Source organism: Megalops cyprinoides, chromosome 23 (assembly GCF_013368585.1).
Source record: "Megalops cyprinoides isolate fMegCyp1 chromosome 23, fMegCyp1.pri, whole genome shotgun sequence".
NCBI lineage: Eukaryota > Metazoa > Chordata > Actinopteri > Elopiformes > Megalopidae > Megalops > Megalops cyprinoides.
Window position 1 is genome coordinate 8,184,396 of NC_050605.1, and position 23,807 is coordinate 8,208,202.

The 23,807-nt window shown below is 43.4% G+C and overlaps 3 protein-coding genes across 4 annotated transcripts in view; 1 reads left to right on the top strand and 2 right to left on the bottom strand.

Moving 5' to 3' along the window:
• The window catches only part of LOC118770533 (C-Jun-amino-terminal kinase-interacting protein 2-like), a 47,823-nt gene extending 39,640 nt beyond the window's left edge, over positions 1-8,183 (top strand). For both annotated transcript variants that reach the window (XM_036518262.1, XM_036518263.1), the window contains exons 8-13: positions 1,421-1,593; positions 2,022-2,131; positions 2,506-2,628; positions 3,000-3,070; positions 3,709-3,807; positions 4,844-8,183. In XM_036518262.1, the coding sequence (XP_036374155.1) occupies positions 1,421-1,593; positions 2,022-2,131; positions 2,506-2,628; positions 3,000-3,070; positions 3,709-3,807; positions 4,844-4,916 (649 nt within the window). In that variant the 3' untranslated portion in view covers positions 4,917-8,183. The remainder of the gene's footprint in view (positions 1-1,420; positions 1,594-2,021; positions 2,132-2,505; positions 2,629-2,999; positions 3,071-3,708; positions 3,808-4,843) is intronic.
• A 2,677-nt stretch (positions 8,184-10,860) lies between these two features.
• LOC118770463 (arylsulfatase A-like) lies at positions 10,861-16,579 on the bottom strand. Its single transcript, XM_036518148.1, has 8 exons — positions 15,983-16,579; positions 15,495-15,735; positions 15,145-15,363; positions 14,616-14,785; positions 13,188-13,312; positions 12,485-12,612; positions 11,734-11,836; positions 10,861-11,356 (listed from the first exon to the last, which is right to left on the bottom strand). Exons 1-8 carry the CDS (start codon positions 16,216-16,218, stop codon positions 11,058-11,060), a joined length of 1,521 nt encoding a protein of 506 aa, XP_036374041.1. The 5' UTR covers positions 16,219-16,579; the 3' UTR covers positions 10,861-11,057.
• Positions 16,580-18,037: 1,458 nt separating this feature from the next.
• Positions 18,038-22,450, bottom strand: LOC118770605 (arylsulfatase A-like). The gene is made up of 8 exons (XM_036518368.1): positions 22,043-22,450; positions 21,429-21,669; positions 20,709-20,927; positions 20,200-20,369; positions 19,710-19,834; positions 18,958-19,085; positions 18,694-18,796; positions 18,038-18,390 (listed from the first exon to the last, which is right to left on the bottom strand). The coding sequence occupies exons 1-8, from the start codon at positions 22,270-22,272 to the stop codon at positions 18,092-18,094; spliced, it is 1,515 nt and encodes a 504-aa protein (XP_036374261.1). The 5' UTR covers positions 22,273-22,450; the 3' UTR covers positions 18,038-18,091.
• Positions 22,451-23,807: the final 1,357 nt, after the last annotated feature.

Genomic DNA, 23,807 nt, shown 5'->3' on the forward strand with positions numbered 1-23,807 from the left:
GGGTAGAGGTGTACCTCTGATGTCCTGGGTGAGCTGCATGTCCAAAATGTTGAGCTTGGCCGTCCCTTGAAATCTGTGAAATCCACGACATCTTCGGGGCATCTCTAGGGCTGGAGCCAGTGGCAGCAGAATGTCCTTTCCCACTGTGATTGGCTTGATGTATTTAATTAGATAGGTGGGTGATGTGCTGACCAAACTGGAAAACTGTAATTTTGAGGGACACAGTTCATTAGAACTGGATGTTAAGCCATCCTTAATTTACCTTTTTACAGATCTGAATAATTCAGGCATAATTGTAAACTCAGTAAAAGCTACATTTATATTCATCCCTCTTGTGCTTTGTTTGTATGTCAGTATACTGGAAGGATTTGGTTGTGTTTTACCCTCCGGGGCCACCGTTTTAATTGCAGTATTCCGATGTGGGTCTGGTGATGCAGAGCGTTGCCACGGAGACACCGAGGCAGCAGGTGTTACGGCGACAGTGTGGTTTTCCGGTGCAGACAGGGTAGGGACTGCTGGTGAGATGATAGAAACTCACCACCTGCCCCCCCGTTATCGGCACATAATTAATGCCGGTCGCCCACCCCTCCCTCACCCACACGCCTCCCGGTGGGCGTGCACTGTAATAAGAGATCTCGTTAGCCGGAGACTCAGTTGCTCCTCCAGGCGAGGGTTTTATCAGCTCTGTCTGTTGTCGGGATGAGGAGAGGGGGGTGGAGGGAGGGGCTTCCTCCAGCTGCGGGTTACCTGCTCTCTGAGGAAGCAGACCAGCTGGAGGCCCTGTAACGAGCTGGCGCACGTCTGTCTGCCCTATTGTTTTACAGGGCGCTCCACATGCCATCTGCAATTACGCCATACGCCCCAATCCCCCCTCCGATCCCCCCTCCGATTTCCCCGCAACTCTCGAAAACAAAGCACAAAGAACTGATTCCCTAAATAATTAGCTGGTGAACAAAGGCATTTGGAATTATCTGCTGGTGGTCATGCTGTGGTTTGGCCAAAAAAGTGTTTGCCCACATCAGTTGGAAGTTGGGAAAGAAAACATTGTGTATGGAAGTCCTGTGTTTTGTTGGTCTGTTTTTACAAGCAAGTGCTTGTGGGAGACAGGTCTGTGGCTGAGGCTCGGTACCATGTGTCTTATTGGGAAACAATGATACAGAAGAGTGACTGTCGAGGTGGATCTTGCGTTCTCTATGGATGACCTGCCTGTCAATCAATGAACAACTTGCTGTCAACTTTGTGATTACAAATAATGATCCCTGATCACTGCATCACAGCACCCTTCACAGTGTAGCAGGCTCAAACACGCCCTTAGTCCTAATTGTTTGTTTCTATGTGAGAAATGCAGTTAAAATGTTGCGATTGGCTTGATTACAGAGGTGCTTGCTTGAGCGTGTGTCGAACCACTGGTCAATTTCAGGTTCATCCCGCGGCATGCTGACGAGCTGGAGCTGGATGTGGACGACCCCCTGTTCGTGGAGGAGGAGGAGGACGACTACTGGTACCGAGGCTACAACATGCGCACGGGAGAGAGGGGCATCTTCCCCGCCTACTACGCCCATGAAGTCGTGGGGCAAGTCAAGGAGCTCGCGGGTAAGATGGCCACACCTGTCCATTCACTGTCACAACTGCTGTGGTGAGTAGGAGCCAACCAGCCTTTATGTGGTCTTTCAGGGTTAGCCAGAATCTGGGCATCAATGAAATATCGGCTTTGTCTTATAAATGGTATTAGGGATGATATTAGTGTATATGTTTAGTAAGAAGAAGATGATTGATCTTCTATTAATGCGTATATTTATAACAAGAGTCCATGACATAATCAATAACTGCATGAATTTCAAAAGCTGTCAGTAGAAGTGAGGATGGCTGTATTCATGGCTGTAGATTATTGTAGATTGTGGATTATGGAATAAATAGTGCCTACTGTTGAAATGTGGTAAAATGAAGATGTCCTTGACCTTGGTTCTATACTATACTACTATATGTACCGTGTTGAAATGAGGATGATGATGATCCTGCAGGGACAAAGAGGAACCCGGCTTGGATGGAGAGCTTCAGCGTGCAGTTCCTCGGCTCGGTGGAGGTGCCCTATCACCAGGGAAACGGGATCCTGTGTGCCGCCATGCAGAAGGTATGGCCATGCATGTCCCGATTGGACGCACTCAGAATGACCCATCCATCGTTTGTCTGTCCATCTGGCCATAAACACGTCCTACCCCATGCAAAGGTGGACAGGCAGCCCGCTGGGCAGCACATATCCTCAGGGCTGTGAATTTAACCAGTCTTCTTCATCACTGTCATGACGCGTCAGATTGCATGATTTATGTGCTCCACAGATGGCCCCGATCATGTTATCCCCTGCTCACATGACACATATTACATTAACTTCACAGAAATTCAGAGCGACCCACGATACTTTGATATGATGTGTCAGCCTGACCACAATATCGTTAGATGGGCGTTCTGGAAATCGTAACAGGGTGACATTTATCCAATCCATCTCAGATTGCGATCGCTCGGAAGCAGACGGTCCACCTGCGGCCCCCGGCGCTCTGCGACCTGGAGATCACTCTGCAGGGCGTCAAGCTGGTCATGAGCCTGGACGACGATTACGGGGCCGTGGACGAGGTGAGGGGGAGGCAGGGCCCACGAGCAGGTGGGGCGGTGGGGTCGTGCCTCGTGGGCGGACTTTGATCTTGAGCAGCGGGGCATCTTTGCAGCTGCTGGGGACACCCTCTGTGTCGTGTCCTTGACTGTCATTTATAAGTAATGACAAACGGAGTGGACCGCCAGCCTGATTCATGGCTCCTTTATTCCGTGCACCTTTTGATTAGCTGACAGTGACCTCACCGTCTGGTACTTTTGTTCCAAGCTCTGGCCCCGTCCTTTTCTTGGCGGAGGGCTGAGGCTGAGTTTTTTTTTTTTTTTTTTTTTTGAGAAAATTGGAGGGTAACCTTGGGGCCCGCTCCGGTGTGTTAAGAGTTTCTCTCTTTGTTCAGTTTGACAGGTGTAGCCACTTCTTCCAGATGAAGAACATCTCCTTCTGCGGCTGCCACCCCAAGAACAACTGGTAATGTCCATCACACAGAACAATAAGGCTGTACATTACAGGAGCCTCCTTGCAGTGACCATTTCAAAACATTATTTATTATTTGAGTTTGATCTTGAAACATACTGGCATTATTGCTGTCGTTGTTGCTTTAATTTCATGTTATGATTATTTCAGAATTATATGGTTCTCAGAATAAAATAGTACAGAACACATCATAGTATTTGGAGCTCTTTGTTTGTTATTTGCTGTTTAATCCTGTGAAGTTTTGGACAAATCCTCACCACAAGGTGGAAATAGTCGTTTTCTCTGATAGTGGTTACTTGCTTTTGCTGTGTACTGTAGATTAGAATGTTTGTAAAGGATTTAAGCATAGGCAAATGCTTACAAAATGCGTGAGAAGCATGTTTCATGCCAGTAAAATGAAATGAATGTGGGATCACTGCACAGAATGCAAAAATCCATCTTTATTATTTATGTATTACAAATGTTCCTGGCTTATGTGAACAGCTTTCTTCGGTCCCTAGATTAAATCTGTCCTAGAACACCACCATTATCTCATGAAAAAAAAAACAACTCTAAAAACTGAGGACTTCTCAAACACACAGTCTGTTAGCATTATATTTAATGCCACACTTTTCCTGGTGTCTTGGTTCCAGCTACTTCGGGTTTATCACCAAGCATCCCATGCTGAACCGGTTTGCCTGCCACGTGTTCGTATCCCAGGAGTCCATGCGGCACGTGGCGGAGTGTGTGGGGTAAGCTTACCTTGTCACATTGTTGGTGCTCCCTCTCTTCTCCAGGACATTCAGATTCAAATGGGCGAGACCCATAACGACACCAACCCTGATTCTCGCTTGATTAATTTCAGACTTGAGCATATTGGATTTAAATTATTCAAAGCGCCAGTGTCTCATTTTCTACAGTGATCAAGATGATTCCGTTATAACCAGTCAGTGGGAGAGACCTAATGAGTTTTAGCATTAATAGCACAGAGCAATCCTGTCGCTCTTTCACTCCATTAGCGGCAGCACCATTAGGGGAATGCATAGGCGCTGAACTGGCTGGAATGGTGGCATGAAGTGCAGAAAGATACCCAGCTACAGTGTGGTGTATGCAAATGATTCTGCACAGCTGCACTAGGTCTTTAGATGCTCATGCGTTTTATCAGTCACAGGGTGCGAGACCTCATAGACAAGGATTAGACTAACCTTTTAACCTTTCAGGATGCAGATAATCGCCCCAGCCTACCGAGGGTATCTGTCTCTGCAGCATCCTCTCTGAGCCCCTTGTTTAATTGTGTCTCTGTCCGGATTAGAGGCTCTGAAGGCAATCTGCCATGTTTTGCTGTGTGCCGTTTGTCAGCCAATGGCAAACATGCCCCCCCACTTTGGTTTTATGAATGAGACACTAAATCTCTGAATGATGATGCTGTGGGGTGGGTGGCACTGTGGCCATGTTGCCGCCCATGTTGCAGCCGGATTACCCCCCCACCCCCCCCAAAAAAAAAAAAAAACCCTGCCACTGTTCAGAGAGACCTGGGGCTGTCAGTAATTTACCTTACAATTATCATTTAAAGGGACACATGTGTAACTGGAGTTGTGTAACAGAAGATGGTAAATAAGGATTTGAAAATGAAGAGGAACAAACCAAGCACACAAATAAACAGCTTTCACTGGCCTAGTTTATTAATACTTAATATTTACGTCCAATACAGGGGTTTTATTAATTTGTTTCTTTTCAGGAAAAACAGCTGTACAGGCCAGAATCCCTCATTTACCCTTTCTTTTTCAGACGAGCATTTCAGGAATATTACCAGGAGCACCTGGAGTATGCCTGTCCCACAGAAGACATCTACCTGGAGTAGCGGGGGGAGGCCCCAAAATGACGTCCTCTTCTAATGGTGTGCATTTTTCAGAAGTCCCACCAGGGGGCACTGGGTAGCTGTTCTCGTCTGTAAAACACCTCCAGTCCGAACTGAGATACTCTGGTTTTTTCTTGTTTTTTTTTTTTTTCCTGACCTTGAATCGCTCAGACAGAATGGCCGTTTGTTCTACTTCTTTTCTACAACAAATTAGGAAATGCAAGCCGGCCAAGGAACTGCTCCTTTGAAGATAAACATCTCTGGTTTAATGATAACCTAGATAAATACATAAATAAAATGATTATTTCTGTATAAGTACATCCATGCATGGCTTCAAGGATAATGCACACAGACACACACAAACAGGGGAAAAAAAGCAAAAACAAACAAAAAAATCCCAAATGATCTGTCAGATGTGACAGATTATGGGTTGGGAAAGGGTTTTGTATAAGTACTGCAGCGGATGAACAAAGCACCTACTAAAGGAGGTTACGTCTGTACATATAAATTTGTCAAACAACGTCATACAAATACTTATCTGGTTTGTACTGAAAGTGACATTTGAGCGAAGTAGATTATGAGTGCTGCTGTCTTATATTGATCAAATTACCAGAGGAGTGGAACCGCAGACTGGGATAGCTAGTGCTCTAAATAAAATACATGGATGTAAATATATATATATATAGACAAAGTAGAAATAGAAACTGCTCATAAATATGTAAGTAGTGTCCACGGTGATTATCCCAAGATACTAAAAATGCAGGAGCTGAGCTGGTGATTGTCTCTCAGTCAGCCCAAACATGTGGGGGTTGGCCTCTTAGTCAACCAGAACTCAGAGGCAGGGACTTGATTACTGTTGTCCAACAAAGCCATATGAAGGAGAGACTGTGGAAATTACTGGCAGAAACGTACATCTCGAGAACGTACAATCATTACCATTCCGCTAAAGCACGGCGCTAACACATAGGGATTATTTCAAAGGGTTTGGGTATGGTAGCCTGTCTCGGCGCTGCTGGCTGTGGATGGCGTGGTGGACATGGTGCTGAGTTAAGGCGTGGTCATGGCTCTCAGGATGAAGGGGTGTGGCACTCTCTCACTCTGCGCTCTCCCTGTTCTGTTGAATAGTGTCCCTTCACGTGACTCAGCAGAGCCCCATTTCAGTTTTGATGTTTCCCACTTATTACCCTGAAGAAATGACAACACTTTGGCTCCATATTGAGATGTGCATAGGCTGAATATGGTCCAATGCTTTGAAGTGCAGTCTCAATACTGACTAGGTCAAACGGGTTAAGAAGTGCTCGGTGGAGACCTGCGAGGGTCCAAATGAGCGCTGTGAAAACAATTGAAAATCAGACAGCATACAGTTTAGGGTAACAGGTTATACATATTACAAAGTACTTAATAAGGTATGTATTGCGCTAATGGCTCTGTGACTGCCCTGCGATTGCAGTCTGCTATGAGGTCTAAAGAGTATAGAGGTTTTCCTTCTATTTTCTGTTGTGCAGTAGAGGAGAACGCTTCAACCCTGGTATAGCTTTTGAGTCTAGAATATGGTCTCCCATGTAGAAATGACAATGATGTCCGAGAGCATTGTTTTTGAGAATCACCACAGTAAGCATCTTTGCTCACTTTGCTGCCCCTCCTCTGTCCCCACTGCCCAGCACAGTTATGGTCCTGTCTGCTGATGCCTAATGAGGTCATATGATAGCCAGGTGTATTCTGGGATATTAGTTATTCATAGGCAATTCCTCTTGTATACAGGGAGGGTACTGAAAATGAAGGAGATAAGACCCGATGAGCCTACGTTGCCGATAACTGTTTGACATGTCAGAACGTGAAGGAAACATTGATCAGTTCTTTCAGCCAACTACAAAATCAAATCATGTAAGCTGTAAGCCATGGTAACCTATCTGACTGTTTAACACTCTTTTTTGCTGTAACAAAGTTCTCCCTCTGGTAGATTAGATTGGTCTGTCTCTAAGTGGACACCCTGAGGTGCTTTGATTGTTCACAATAAAAACTGAACAGAAAGAGTGGCCATTCTCAATAGTTATCAGGTTGCATCACTATCAAAAGTAGAGTTCATTCACCAGTCATTGTCAGTGGATTACCTCCCACCGGCTCTGTCATAAAATATGGATGTTGGCAACAAATAAACCGAAAACAAAGCAAGTCCCTTGAGGAAGACATGTTGTTTTTCAGCGTACTGTAAATCTCATTTTAACTCATAACATAAAATACCGTACGGGACCTTATATACAGCAAACGATAAAACAATAGTACGTCGAAGAAATACCATTACCATTATTGGAATAAGCTATACACTGGAGTCTCTGTTTTGTGATGTCAATGTTAATATTTGAGGATAAAACCGTAATAGGATTTTTACAGTTCACACGTAGTGTTGAGAGAAAAGCCCGGGAATGTTCCTAAGACTGAGATTGATGATTCCATGGCAACATGGCAATATTGCGAGAGCTGCAGTGTCACAAAAAAGAGCTTGCTGCAGGAACGGATTACAAAGTCTCATCTCCCCCAGCTTCTGTCTTATCACTTTACCCGGCCGTTTGCTGCTCACAAATTAATCTGGAATAGAATCGATAAAGCCCTACTTTGGAGGCATTTTGTGTGATCAGCAGGTAGCAGTCTGGGTATAATGTTGTCAGGAACAGGGGTGCAACAGAAAACTAATAAGAATGGGCTAAAAATTCCCCACGCCTTCCTTTTGTACCACAAGCTGCGATAATTGGCTTTAACTGGTCATGATTACTCGGGGTGAGGGAGTGAAACCTGAGCAAGCTCAACTCTCCTTGCCACCTACATTAGTGCCCTTGGAGTGACCTTGCCCAATCTCAGGGGGAGAGGCTGTGGCCATGTGATGGCTGTTTAAAAAAGAGATAAGATTTCAGGCCGTTAAAACCTGCATGACACACAAACTCAAGCTGTACTATTTGTCTTTGTCTGCCTCTTTGATTTGGTAAGGTCAAATGAGGTGTTCTGCAGCAAGATGGCAAACAGGAAGTTGGTTTGGTAAAGATGTTTCTCATCTTCTTCTCTTCTCTTCCTCTCTTCTTCTCATTGCGCTCTAATCTCAGAAATACATATTTTCCTGAAGCTGTGAATCTGCATGGACGTGCTGGCTCTGATTGTGTCAGGACTGACCTTTACTGACAGCATGTGGTCCCCAGCCCTCAAATTGAGTTAGGTGATTATGGTGCCTTTTTCTTAAAGTCCAACATAATAAAAGGGTACAGGGTGGAAAAACCCAAGTTATGCCAACATGTCTTCTGGAATCTTGGGTTGAGTTCTGTTTTTGGAATTGGAATGATACTTTTTAAGAGTGAACAGGATTTCAGAAGTCTCTTGTAGAGGTAATCTTTTATTTGTGTTTTTCTTTTGCATATTTTTTAAAATGTATGATGTATAGTACTAAATGCAGAAATGATATGAGACAAGAAGACCATAGTATCTTAAGTTTCAGTCAAAGAAATAATTGTCCGAGACCAAATATTGAGTGATGGATGATGATAATGATATGCTGAAAGTGAAATGCTCTGTCTCCATTTGTAACAAGATGCCATGTACTTATATGTACTTATCGAACAACAAACCTAACATCACTGCGCTTTTGAAACCTTGGACATCTACAGGGATCTTGCACTGTGCTGTGAAGCCTTTTTTGAGAAAATGAATGGTTGCTTCTGATGCATAGAATGATCCAATTTTATTTGATCTGAGAATGATTTTCATTTTCCTATGGTGTTTTAAAAGGAAAACTGTATACATTGTACGTGGAGTACAATCACACTAAGCCTAAGCATGGCACAAGAGCTGCATTTAGCATTCACAATATGAATGTTCATGTTATATGACACAGATGGCTGGATGTGACATTTATTTCTATATAACATGTTATAACCTGATAAACCGTGTCATGTATCATGCACAATGTTATATTATGCCATGTTCACTTAGGCTTTATGTAGTTGCACTTAATGAACAATGTGACCAGCGAAATCCTTCCCAGGGCTAATGACGCTGATTAATGATTAATTGCTTACTTACTGTTGCTCAATGTGCCAACAGTTCAATACAAAGTGACAATGTACAGCGCATAGCCCTGCAGCTTCTGCAGTGCCAGTTCCCTGGGTGACCGCATGGCACCAACTACAGAACTAATGACTGCACTTCAGACTGAAGAGTCAGTGACTTAGAAGGGCAATACATGTCAGCATTACCCACCTGTATCACATGTGGATGGAATTTCCATGGTAGCCAGCAGCAGTGAGTGGAAGTTAAATTGTTACAGGTTTATTCTTGGGGTGAGGGGATGTCGTTAGCCGCACATAACTGTATATCCTTGTGGGCTAGATCTTTGTAAATCTAATAGGAAGTCTTAACACTCGCACTGTGTCATTCATGTTAAGTATGTTATTGAAATAAATATGTAAAATAAAAATCAACAACCAATTCTGCAATTGTGTGATAACCACATGGCCCGACTGGAAAGGATTTATTGTAAAGGACTTTTATTTTGATATTTTGTTTTTTTGCTGATTTATGTTTACGCTGTTTTGACTGTCTTGTGTCTATCCTTCACTCTGTGATATGCAAGCCGCGTGAGCACCAACATTTTCTACACGTCCGGTACTTACAGCAAATGTGTCCCTTCCATGTAATATTGCATTTGTTTGGCAAGCGACTTGATTGTAACATTCTCCATGCTACTTTGCCAGCTCCAGTGCAGTAGACATCTATGGTAGAGCTGTGTAGAGGTGGACCATTTAAACCAGGAATTGTACATAGTTAACTTTCATAAGGAATCCTATTGCGTCTTGCCAATACTGTATATCCCGTACAACCATGTATCTCTTGGCTTTGTACTCTTGCGAGCACAAAGGTTTCCAGCATTTTCCAATCCTGAAATGGCTACTTTTAACCTCTTCTCTCCTGGTAGACGCACCAGCTCCCATGGATTCTCTTTGCCTTTGTAATCCATGACGGTGTAGGTTGAACTTCACTGTATGACAAAAAAACACATCAGTATGTGATGAGCTATCTATCTATCTTGTATCTCCAAAATATTGACTTGTAAAAAAAAAGGAAAAAGGGCAAGATTTATTCACACCACCTTGTCATGGATTTGGTCCTACAATATAAATAAAATATATGCTTGATGTCAGTCTGTCTTTCTCTTTGTGCTTATGTCTGCTCAAATGTGTCAGTCTCACTCCTTAATGACTGAGCTAACTCTGTCTCAGCTTCCACATTGCACAAAAGACAATGTGTCTCTACAGAGCTCAGTTATTTCATCAATATTATCCTATTCAACATTGCATGACACCATGATTGGTCTAAAACCAAGTGCTTTGTTTGGTACCAGACTACTGCTCTGTGACATTTTCCTGAGGAAGTGAATGCACAGTTGAATTTAGCTGCCAAACTCTGATCTCTGGACTGAATCCTGTTCTCACAGAAATACAGGTGGAGTGGTGTAAATGCATCCAAGATCCACCCGCCAGGTACGGTTGTCAGGTTTCTGCAAGTGTTTGGTCTAAACCAACTCAGTATCATTTTTCTATACAAATGGTTTGTTTTAATTAGTATGAATTTCAGAATATCCCTGTTTCATCATTTGAAAACACCTTGGCATTATTTACCTGTTGCAAGATGAACATTAGCAAGTGACGGCAACCATTCACTCCTGTATGACAAGTGGTAAATCTGCTATTTCATATTTTTACATCCATATCAGAGTTCACATGCACATGAACTTTTTAATTTATCATTCAGTCCTTACTCATGGCTAAATCCACAGTTGCAGAGAACCATGATCATATTGGGGGACAGCGTTCTGATTAGAAATTTTCAGTCCTGCCACAAACTGAGGTTTTATATCAATTTATTCATTTTTGTGGCTTGTGTTAGCCTGTGTTTTTGTGTCAGGATATGTTCAGTTCAGTAGTACATTTCAAAAACTGCATTGATTAAAACTGAGCTGATTAAGAAGGTCCAGACTGCCTTTTCCCTGTTCCAGTCCAATCCAAGTTACCTCTCAGTTCTGTCTCAAATTGGGCTCCATTCTGTTTCAGATATGTCTCAACTGCACCCTCAGCTCTGCCTCATTTCTGTCTCAGCACTGTTCTAGCTGCAGCTGCAGCAGGTGGGTTTGGGGGTGCATTGTGGGGTGCAGCAGGGCTCCAGTGCGGGGTCAGTCCCCTTCCCCACCTGGGCCTCCCCGAACACCATGCCCCCCTCGAAGTCCGTCTTCACATCCTGGATCAGCTGCAGCACGGCCTTGTACTCCGGGTGATCGGGCGTGGCCAAGTTGTAGTTCTCGGAGGGGTCAGCTTCCAGGTCAAAGAGCAGTGGGGGGTCGTGGCGCTCGAGGTGGGCGGTCTCGTGGCAGTCCTGATCTGGGGTGGTGTCACTGAGAATGGAGCCTGTAAATCATATGGAGTCTGAGTTCCCCTCACCGCTCTCACATACAGAAAATGAAGACAGCTTTCAGATGATATCATACATTTATCACATGAAATGCCGCCCGTCATAGCAGTGAGTCATTTCAGCAGAGTGCTGCTGGTGACTGAGGACTTCCTGAGACAGTTATACATCTCACTAATTCTCATGCCAGGAGCCTTCATCCACAGCTAATTGTGCTCTTTTGAGATGACTTTTGCATCAACTCACTTTGATGTTCTCACTGCCCCCTTGTAAAATGGAATGGTCACACAGCATCACTGATGTAGCGCGGCTGCCATTCGAACGCATCTTGATCCCCATTTGCCGCTGGTGCCTGCTCACAGGCTTAGCTGCTCACCTTGTGTGTAGTAGTGGGCCTTGTACCTCCCGACGCGCACGGCAAACAGGCCGTACTTCTCACTTGGATCTGTGGGGTAGTAAAACATGGCCTCTCTCTTACTCTGAAAGAAAAGCAAAAACAACGCATGTTTCCTGTGTGACATCAGGGAGAAAACCTTTTGGCTAAGGAAAATCATAGATGGAAGAACCTCAGCAGGAAAATAGAGTTGGAAAGTATAAGTCTTCAAGTCAGAAGCAAAACACAGAATCGGAGTAAAGACAGTTTGTTTATCTGTGAACTATGATCAGAAGAACTAATCTTGTCTGGGAGAACCTGCGCTACAGCGTCTGTTAAGAAAGCAGATTTCACTGTCATTTATGTCAATTACATTAAAGGACAATGGCTTCTGACAGGAGCTCTATGGTTAAAGAGAGTGACCACACTTTTACAAATTTTCAGTGTCAGTGCCTAATTAAAGGGATTTAAAGGGATGTTTTTACAGTTTATTACTTTAATGCTGAATTAATGGGTTTTATGATCCCATTAAGCCCCAAAAGTTGGCAGTTGTGTCTAAAAATACTCTACTCCCTTCACAGCAACATAAAAACAAAAATTCATTTGAATACATGTTCTATAATTGTCAGAATCTTCATTCAAATTATACATGCAGCTCTACAGCCATGCCTTGCTGGAGTCAATTTAAAAATACAATTGTAAAAATTGTCGGAGATAGCTCCCCAAAATATGTTTATATGGCTTGACTGTTTACCGGTCCATGGCGGAATAGGATGTCACTCATGTCAAATCCGTCCAGTTGCACTCTGGGTAGTTTTGCCCCTGACAGCCTTGCAATGGTGGGGAGGAGGTCCAGAGTGCTGGTAAGTGCATGTGTGACACCTGGAGGGGAAGACAGCAGAGTACAGAGTACATACCACATATGCACTGTATGAAACACATCCCAAAATAATTGTTGCACTTTTCCAAATGCATTGAAATTGTCTGCAAGGCTCTATTGCTTGTAGCTGTGAGAATGTCTCCTACTGAGAACATAATTTTGTGTTTGCCAGAAAAATGTGTAGACAGCCAGTAAGGTAATTATCAGGGACCAATTAGTCAATTACCGGAACCAGGTGCCTGTTGTTTCATGTGGGTGTGTTAATTAAGCAAAATCATTGCTCAGCTGCAACGCAAAACCACCAGTGTTGCTTCACAGTGGGGGTTTCACAGTCACTTCAACTCCCACAAACCCCATTGTGACATGAAGAACAACGGTTTACCAGACAACCTCTCGCAGGATTATGTTCCTAGAAGGGAAAGAGCTGTTTAGAGATTTAACGCAAGGCTGAAATTCGGACCCCAGCTGGAAGATCACAAGGTAGTTTCTTACCTTGTTATTTCTAATCATATGCACATTGGAAGCTGACAGAGGAAATACAAAGCTTGAGCAGTTTCGTGAAGCTCAACAGGTGTACCTGATTTGATTCTCCCGGGCCAGTACGCGATTGCAGGCACCCTCATACCCCCCTCGTACGTCGTGCCCTTCCCACACTTAAGGGGCCCTGCGTTCCCCCCACGGGACATGCGCATCAATGATGGCCTGGGAGGGGGGAAAAAAACAGGTTCTCAGTCCAAAAAAGAGGCCCGGGCAACTCTAACACTGGCATATACCAAAGAAAAACTTTACTACCCTATTTATATTTTGGTGGGGTGGGGCAAGATTGATGGCAGTCATCTGGATAGAAGGCGTTGCACTAAGTGTTTACTCCACATTAGGTTTGTGTTATTGTGCAAAGATGTTATTGTTAAATGTGTTATTACAGTGGTAGGCCACCCACAGGGTTACCGCATGCTGATTATGCGGATGTGGCCAGCATTGTCCTGTCCATTAATGTACCTGTTCGCTCGGCTGATCACGCAACTGTCATCATCCCCTAATCCTCGCTTTTACACAGTGACCAAACAAGGACGGAGATGGAATTTCATCGGTGGGCTCATGTGTTGACGCTTGTCACCTGAACAAGCAAAGGTCATCAATGCAAACTGCCCTCCAGCTGTCTCCTGCTCGGTTTGAGTTAGCTCAGTAATTACAGAGTGAAATATGCAAATGAAAACTAAAAACCAACAGAAGATAATTGGTTCCAGGCTGTGATGAGAATGCAGAGCACGTGGCGAATACCGAAAGACACAATCAAAGTGTAAAATCCACTGCCTCATATAGCAGGGCTGGGGAGCAAGAAGAGGCTCACTTTGTCCCTGCTGTGGGCTTGCATAGGCTGGTTTCTTTGTCTGTTTGGATTTTAAAATAAATTGTTGGATATTAACCTTTTGTTTTTGGTTCATTTATGAGAGAAGTGGTGGCCAGCTTCTCTACACAGAGCAACAACACGACAGGCTTAAAGACTGAGAACTTTCTACAGTGTAGTGGGGAGGGGTGGTGTTAAAGTAGCAGTAAAAACACAGCTTTTTAGCTCCTCCTGAAATTAAATCAGATAATGGCTGACTTCATTTCCAGACTGAATAATTGATCTTTACAAAATGCTTTGCTGATGGAAAGGAATTAAAGAGCTCTTTCTTCCTTCTTTAAGGGTTATTTAATTATAGTTTCAGAATTGTGGATTATGAGTCCCACTGGAAACAGAAGCTTATAATACTGACTAAGAACTTCTCTTAACAATAATTTATATGCAGGTGCATCAGTTTGTGCTCCAGTGTAGAATTAAATAACCTTTTGATAAGAATCTCAGGTCAGCAATTCACTAGGTAGCTAAATACTTTTTTTGTCAACACTCAGACACAAACACACCTGCCACTACAACAGACAGGAAGTTGAGTCACAGTCATGCTGTGTGTTGTAGGGGTGAGCTTGTTTTGAACCACCTGTAGGCACTGGGCACACGCACCCGTTGTCCGAGGTGAAGAACACAAAGGTGTTGTTGTGCACCCCGCTGTCCATCAGGGCCTGAATGATGTTCCCCACTGTGCCATCAAACTCCATCAGGGAGTCACCAAACGCCCCCCTGCGGGACTTCCCCGTCGTCCCCTTCCCTGCAAACTGGGGATGGTGGGTGTGCTGTGGACACAGAGGTCACTCAAAGGTCAGAGATGACCTTCACCATACTGTACCATGCTGTATTATGTTGGCGTAAAATTGTGGGACATCGTTTCCATTATTCTGAACTACGTTAACGTTTGCCAGTCATTCAGAACATGTAGTTGCACAACACAGTAACTGCTAGTGTACTGAATGGATTTACTAATAAATCTCTTAACACGGCCTCAAAAGTAAGTCAATTTCGCAGTAAAAATGGAGGTTCCTTATGTAAACTAGAAACCTTATTTTATACATGTTCCGTAGCAGATTTGATGAACTCAGGGACAGCTGCGGTGGTGAACCCTGGTCAATGCTGACTGATTTTGTACATCACTCACATGTGATGGGTAGTATAGGAAGAAGGGCTGCTTTCTCATGGTGTTTGTCATGATGAACTGGGTGGCAAAGTCGCTGTAAGACTTCTCCACATCTGGTAAGCTAACAGGCTGCTGCTTGATTGTGTCATTGGCAAACAGAGGAATTGTCACCAAGCCCTGGTCACACGTCCCAAAACACTTGACATCAGGAGGAAAGCAGGTCAGGTTTTGACAAGGACCCTACAGACAGAGAATGAGAGACATTATTTTGTCACTTGTATCAAATGAAAAGGAAGTCATGTCATGCAAAATGCATACTGCACAGGGAAATAGCTCCCAAAAATGACAAACATTGTTCATTCCTACTGCACCTGGTCATGGGAGTAGGGTATGCCGAGATAGTGATCAAAGCCCTGATTGGTTGGGAGGTACATCCTGTCTGGCCCCACACCAAGGTGCCATTTGCCAATGATGGCTGTAGCGTAGCCCAGAGGTTTCAGGACCTCTGCTATGGTGGTTTCATTCAGAGGGAGCCCTCCCCTGGAGCCTGGATAGAACACACCTGGGTATATTCCAGAGCGGGTCTGGTAGCGTCCAGTCAACAACGCCGCTCTGTGGAAGGGAAATAATATTTTAATTGTAAACACCACGTCCACGGTGTTTCAGTGCCACCAAGTGGACAAGAAAGGCATCGTGTAAAGATCGTTACTGATATTTAATTACACCAGGGACGTTCATAAATCTCGATTCAGCTGGTGTTATTATTGAAATTTTACTTTAGCTAATTCTCTAGCTCCATGGTGAAATTATATGCTAAATCGATGTATAATTGTATTTATATACCCGGCAACCTAAATACCTGGATGGACTACACACGGGACTGGAACAATAGAAGTCGGTGAACCGCAGCCCATTGGAGGCAAGCTTGTCCAGGTTGGGAGTTGCTGAACTCGGATGCCCGTAGCAGCCTAAGTCGCCAAATCCCAAGTCATCGGCGAACAGGAGGACGAAATTTGGTAGCTGGGAGTCTAACGTTACACAGTTGTGAGGGAGCAGAGTCGCCAGGACAAAAACAAGTGTACAGTGATATTCCATTGTGGCAATGTTCCGCAAAAGCAAACAAACAAGAGCTCTTAATTTTCAAAGCAGCAAACTAGCAACTTCAGAAAACCGGTAAAATTCATTTCGACTCCCTCCTGTCTAGCATTATTCTCTGTAAACTGTACCGAGTTTATGACCAGCTACCTACTGTATGCCAAAAGAGAAGTGGCTAGATCCCCAGCCGGTTGACACAGGTCTACTTTTTCGTACTTTTCCCCCGAGGATCATCGCTGATAACTATTATAAAATAGTAAAATTCTCGTGACAACATTTGTTTCAGTTCTTCGTAGGCTCAAATCCATTCATATGGTTTGTTTTCACTGTACTCGCTGCACTGAAGCAAAGAACCACAGCAGCCTACATCATATGACAACTGTGCACAGGTCACATGATTCTATTCTGTTACTTTTCGTGGCTGCTGGGAAATGCTGTTCAACGTCGAAGTAATCAAAGCAAAGCAAAGCAAAGTAATCATGCGTGAAATTGACTGTGTTTTATTATGATAAAGTGACATATCAACGAAACGACTGCACTTTCAATAATTTTGATTGTACTAATGGATTCCGATAGTGTAGGCTGCATTGGTGATACGATTTTAATTAACCGATGCGGGTGGCAGGTCACATGGAAAATCACAACGAAGCTGTGATATAGTGTGCTTGGATTTTCCCGACACCTCAGGATGACAAACAAGTAGATTCTTCCTGAAGAGACTTTCTGTCCTTCATTGTTACAGACACAATGTGCCGCCACGCCATGCACATTGACAAATCATCTTTTCCTTCCTTTTGTAACCCCCGCAAGAACATTTAAATATAAGAAAACTGTGGGGACGATTCCCTCCACTATCACCTCTGTTTTTGTGTTAACAAATGACACAGAAGGCATGACTGACACATAACACATCCAAGAATTTTTTCATACCATGTATCAAAAGAAAAACATTCAATTGTCTTCCTAATTAAAAGAAACATTGAAGAATGAGAAAGGATTGGAGAAAATAATATTTCTAGTCTATACTGTCGTCATACAAGTTGTTTATAATGTATGGTGACATCAAGTGGTTTAAAAATACAAACTTAAGATCATTAAAGATCTGTTTGCAATGTTTTTTTTTTTTTTTTTTTACCTGACAGCTCAAGTTGCCATCTGTGCATTTTCCCTTTGACACGATGCGCTTGAGGACTGACCGCTGCGTACACGCAGTGAAGTAATTGTGTTGGTGACGCATTTTAAATCCTCCATTGTGCCCGTACTGCAGTGTCATCCCTATCGCCCTCCCAAAATGGCTTTAGGTCAATTAAAAAAAGGACAAATGATTAGTCTGCAGAGGCGGTGGAGAATGAGTCAGCTGCTCCAGAGGAGACAGAGCTGATTTCGCCTGTCCTTCAGATACAGATGGTGTGTTGCATTTGAAATAGGGGGGACTGGACTTACTGTTTCATCTTGGACACACCTTAGGGGCCTGTTGGTTCCTTTAGAAACAATCAGTTTACATATTGCTGATTACTTTTACAAAGGTTGGTAAATTTGCAGTAGGCTTTACACTTTGTATGAAAAAGCTTCATTTTTTGTCAGGAAAGAGAGAAAAATGTGTTGATTAAAAAAAGGGCCATTGGACTTCAGCAGAAAATTAGGATCATCATCACCAGCACCACTGCTGAATGTTGTGACTGTTCACAGCAATATGTAACTGCCTTATGAAGACCATTTGGCTTCAGCTTGGATGACATTTGTCAATTACTTGACATTGGTCTGTTCCTGCTCCATTTTACCAATGCCTTTGTCTAAATTTGGTCTGTTGCACCTGATCTTTATCCACCTGATCTTTATCTCCATTTAATCTCATTTCTGTCTCAGCACTGTTCTAGCTGCAGCTGCAGCAGGTGGGTTTGGGGGTGCATTGTGGGGCGCAGCAGGGCTCCAGTGCAGGGTCAGTTCCCTTCCCCACCTGGGCCTCCCCGAACACCATGCCCCCCTCGAAGTCCGTCTTCACATCCTGGATCAGCTGCAGCACGGCCTTGTACTCCGGGTGATCGGGCGTGGCCAGGTTGTAGTTCTCGGAAGGGTCGGTCTCCAGGTCAAAGAGCAGCGGGGTGTCATGGTACTTGAGGTGGGCGGTCTCGTGGCAGTCCTGATCTGGGGTGGTGCTGCTTTTTATAGAACCTTTTAAGAAGAGTTGGCGTGAGTTGACAAGGACAGCCTGTGCCTCACTCACTAAAGTATGACTAAAGTAAGGCTTTAGATGACATTACATGTTTAACAAGACAACAGGGAGGTTGCAACAGTACAGTACAGATTTGAAATGTTTCAGTTATTCTAGAGGCCCTCCACCACAGCTTTACTTTCAGTTTTGGGGAATATTAAATTGAACTTCAACCTAAACTTTAGATTTGAAAAATTCAAAAGGGAGAATAAAATGACTATTGGCATTTTCAAATTTTACATTTTATCCCAATAAGAGCTCACCTGCTGTGAAGTAGTGAGCCTTGAACCTTCCCAGCCGCACAGCAAATGGTCCATGCTTCTCACTGGCACCTGTGGGGTAGTAGAACATAGCTTCCCTCTTGCTCTGAAATAAAGGGGGAATGTAATTGTATTTTCTCAGTGTAATTGTAAATTGACACCATAATCAACATCAGTGAATTACAGTATGTTCATTGCAACTTTGATCATTACTGTTTTTTGTGACTAAGTATCACCCTCCACCATAACTAAATAAAAGCAAGTTACCGGTCCATGTCGGAATAAGATGTCACTCATGTCAAATCCGTCCAGTTGCACTCTGGGTAGTTTTGCCCCTGCCAGCCTTGCAACGGTGGGGAGGAGGTCCAGAGTGCTGGTAAGTGCATGTGTGACACCTGAAGGAGGAATCAATCTCTAATGAGGTGCCTGGTTGGCAGGCAACATAACACAATTAAGTTTGCATGGCCAATCAGAATATTACCTACCTGATACAGCCAGCACCCGATATAAGTACTTTACTTTCTGGTAATGCACACATCCAAATCACTGAACATAACATTGAACATACTGTATTTCATATGTGCATGTTCAGTGAAAATTGTAAACTTTCACTTCAGACAATGGGCGTTGGTACTGTTGAAGTTGCTTGTTGCTGCTTGTTAGCTGTGTTGGTCTCTGTGAAGGAGAGCCTTCACCACCTCTTCCTTGGACTAAATGCTAATTGTAAATTGTCAATTGTGTGTAAATCATTTGTAATTATGTGCACGTGTTGGCAATTTGTTTGGGGAGCCAGCCTATTGAGTAATGAGTCACACCTGATTAGTTGAAAGGTGATTAAATGCAGGTGTGGCTGGGGAGCAGGGGAGAATCACTTTGTCCCTGCTGTAGGCTTGCATAGGCTGGTTTCTTTGTCTGTTTGGCTTTTAAAATAAATGGCTGGTTTTTAACCTTTTGTTTTTGGCACATTTATGAAAAAAGTGGAGGCCAGCTTCTCTACAGTCTCCCACTGACTTGCGTACCTGCTTGGATTCTCCCGGGCCAGTATGCGATGGCAGGCTCCCTCATACCTCCCTCGTAGGTGGTGTCTTTTCCACACTTGAGCAAGCCCGCATTTCCTCCACGAGACATGCGCAGGAGCTCTGGCCTGGAGGAGGAGTGAAGCACAGAAGGACTCGGCTGAGTGAGTGAAATGTATGTTCGTTTAAAAAGTCACTGACTTTCTGATCAGGGCTGCTTTGGTTTTGTAATTGTGTTATCTGTAGAGGGGTCATTACATTGAGTGGCTGGTCCTCCATTTAAGTTACCTTTTGGTCAAGCACTATTTCAACGGTTAGTACTGCCCCAGACAGCTGCATTATATTGCTTTACATACTTGGCTATGTTTAGTTAGAACCAAAAACTCTTTGAAACACCATGATGATTTTCATAAACTTAGTCACCTCTTGTCAATACGTATGAAGGAAGCATGTTGGCATGTAAGTAAATGACTTGAAATTACAGATCACCCACCCATTGTCTGCAGTGAAGAACACAAATGTATTGTTGTGAACACCACTGTCAACCAGGGCCTGAATGATGTCCCCTACAGTACTGTCAAACTCCATCAGGGAGTCCCCAAATGGCCCCCTGTGGGACTTCCCTGTTGTCACCTTCCCTGCAAACTGGGGGTAGTGGGTATGCTGTGGAAACAGATCACTCAAAGGTCAGAGGTCATGTTCTGAGGACTTTCCTGACAGAGTGTCTGCTTGCCTTTTGGTCTTCATTTATTCTGTAACCATATCCCTTTGCTTTGTAATTCAAGTTGTTGTGCTTTGAACAAAGAGGAAGAATTATCTCGTTCCAGAAAACCTAGTTTTTCTCCACAAGGTACTTATCCACCTCTTGTCTTGACTTGGGGTGAGGTCACCATCCATAGTGTACTTTTATACACAGAGCTGTGCTCTCTGCTGCACTTAACGCTGTTCTGTGAACATGGGGGTACACTTGTGCTAGGGAGTGCCAAAACAGCCTGGACTCACATGTGATGGGTAGTAGAGGAAGAAGGGCTGCTTTCTCCTGGCATTTGTCATGATAAACTGGGTGGCAAAGTCGCTGTAAGACTTCTCCAGATCTGGGAAGCTAACAGGCTGCTGCTTGATGGTGTCATTGGCAAACAGGGGGACTGTCACAACACCCTGGTCACACGTCCCAAAACACTTAATGTCAGGAGGAAAGCAGGTCAGGTTTTGACAAGGACCCTACAGATAGAGAATGGCATAGAGAGCATTTTTTTAATTGATTTATGTTGATAAAGTGCTAATTTATGAATACATACACAAAAAAACTACTCTTTTAGATTTTGCAACACCTGCGATCTGTACAGCTGCAAAATATATATGGTAGGTGAACACAAAATTCTGCTAAATTTCATACAGTCAAAAGCACTGAACAGTATTACTGTACTGGATGGACTGAATGATCTAGCTTATAAAAGGCATTGAAACCATTGTGATCCTCTCAGTGCATGTTGACACAGCTAGCAGGACAGAATTTTTAATGCATTTCCTGTGCATTCCTAATGCATTTTTGAAGGCACTTTCATACCCTGGTATAGATAACACCTTGAAATACAGCAGATAACACTTAAACACTCATGAGAAAACACTTGAACATACTTTGAACCTCAAAAGATGGTGACCTGTAGCTTTTACCCTCAGTCCTCAATACAGTAAGAAAATGGCTCAGCAGTTCTGATTTACCTGGTCATGGGAGTAGGGTATGCCGAGATAGTGATCAAAGCCCTGATTGGTTGGGAGGTACATCCTGTCTGGCCCCACACCAAGGTGCCATTTGCCAATGATGGCGGTAGCGTAGCCCAGAGGATTCAGGACCTCTGCTATGGTGGTTTCATTCAGAGGGAGCCCTCCCCTGGAGCCCGGATAGAACACACCCGGGTATATTCCGGAGCGGGTCTGGTATCGTCCCGTCAACAATGCTGCCCTGTAAAGCAGATACTAGAACGTACATCACCACAACCGAGTATTTTTTTTTTTCTAGCATAAAAAATGATACTGCTAATGTACTACACAAAAATAAAAAATTCTTACATATATTAACAGAACGTTGAACAAACACGCACACTTATCTGGGTTATCTTGAATTTGCCTTATTCTGGGCTTTTTATTCTTGGCAGAAAAATTCACGAGTAAAAGGAAGACATCAACTAATGACCTTTCGCCAATATACTGTAGTAGAGAAATGAGTTTCGAAGTCAAATTTATAATTCAGTTGTCAGACAATGGCAGTTTAAACAAGGACGTCACACCAATGTCCCGCACTACTGTAGTGGCAGTTTTGAAAGATAAATATGTACCTGGAAGGACTACATGCGGGACTGGTGCTGTAGAAGTCAGTAAAACGCAGCCCTTTGACTGCTATTTTATCCAAGTTAGGAGTTAACGAACTCGGATGCCCGTAACAGCCCAGATCTCCCAAGCCCAAATCATCCGCGAAGAGGATAATGACATTTGGTGGTTGGAAAGCAAAGGAGCTCCGAAGCAAGAAACTCGCCAGGAGGACAATAAAAGTGGGAAAGTATTCCATCCCTGAGTGTTGGACAGGTAATCCTTGTCTTGTGGATTTCGCGAAGGGATTGAAGTCAGATCCCTGCTGTACGGAATTTAATTCTGGTTTACGACGGTGGTTTATACTCAATGTCCGTAGTGTGATCGCAACAGTATAAAGGACGGAACTGGAAGCGAAGGAACTGACAGCACGGAAAACCAACGGTCTAAAAATGCCTTTTGCAGTGTTCTACGATCTGAGTATGGAGGAGATTCCCCTCCGACGACATATTAATTGTGTGAAAAATAAGTGTATTGTATTGGGTCGGGACGAAACACAGTGGTAGTATAATAAAAGTATTATAGGAAGTACCGTAGAACTTTATCGTGTGACCAATCATAGTGATGTCCGTGACAGTCAACCTCTCATACTGTACTGAGGAAAAGGATCAATGTGGCATTACCTCACGCAGGTATTTGCCTTGTCCCCACGTTAATTTTGCGCAGTAACCTCACCTATAGGAAACCTTTATCTGCAAAACAGCTGTATTTTAACCACGGTACATTAATCATATGACTGATCGTAAAAACGCTCACTTGATATTTTTTCACGTGAAGCCATGCGACCGGGTGTCTGGACTTCTGGGTAATGTAGTTGAATCCCAACACTGTCTAGAACTCGAGTGACGCGTGAAAGGGATTGCTTCACGTTATTAGCTTCGTTTAGTTTCACAATTGCAATTTAAAGAAATGTAATATAATACTTAACATAATAATTAATATAATACACCGTTGATAAAATGGTTCATGATAAAACATACGGATAGTCCTGACGTTAAGTGAATTTCGCGCAGTCTGGTTCATCAAAAGGCACTTCGGATTGTTCTGGTATGAGAAAAGAAGACTCAGAATGTGTTTGGCTGGATGTACTGATCCTTTACAAATTTGCAGTATGAGGGACATTGATTTATTGTAGGGCTATGTGTTTGCGCTTGCTACATCCACCCAAACACTTTTCCTGGAGTACCTATCCGCAAGAGTTTAAGTTCAGGTATTTAAGCCGAAACTATTATCTAAGAAAGGGCATATTCCGTGTCCCTGCTGTCTTAATCAAGGAAAAATAAATCGATGTCGTCCAGGTGATCTCTACACCTGACCAATCTGACCGTTAAGTGAAGCATAAACTGCAGTGTATCTTCACTTCTCAGCCACTGGAGGGCGACAGATCCCTCACAAGCCTTCTATTGTGGTAGATAGTGATTGACTAGACGTTCTGTCGCAGTGGTTTTTGGATTTCAGTGCTCTCTGTGTAATATAAACAAAGTATGGAGGCTCCTCTCCGTCAACATCAGGGGGAGGAGAAGCACACTCATGGTTACACACATATTTTGTACTAAGGTGACCATACACATCTCTAGAATGCAGCTTTCTGCATATTTTGCTTACATTCAAAAAGAACTGAGTGTTGGAAAACATTCTCAAAAGACAATAATTTATTTATTCTTGCACTGATATCTCAACTGATATTGATGTGTGGTAGGAAAAGATTGCAATTACTTGCAATTTTGAATAATA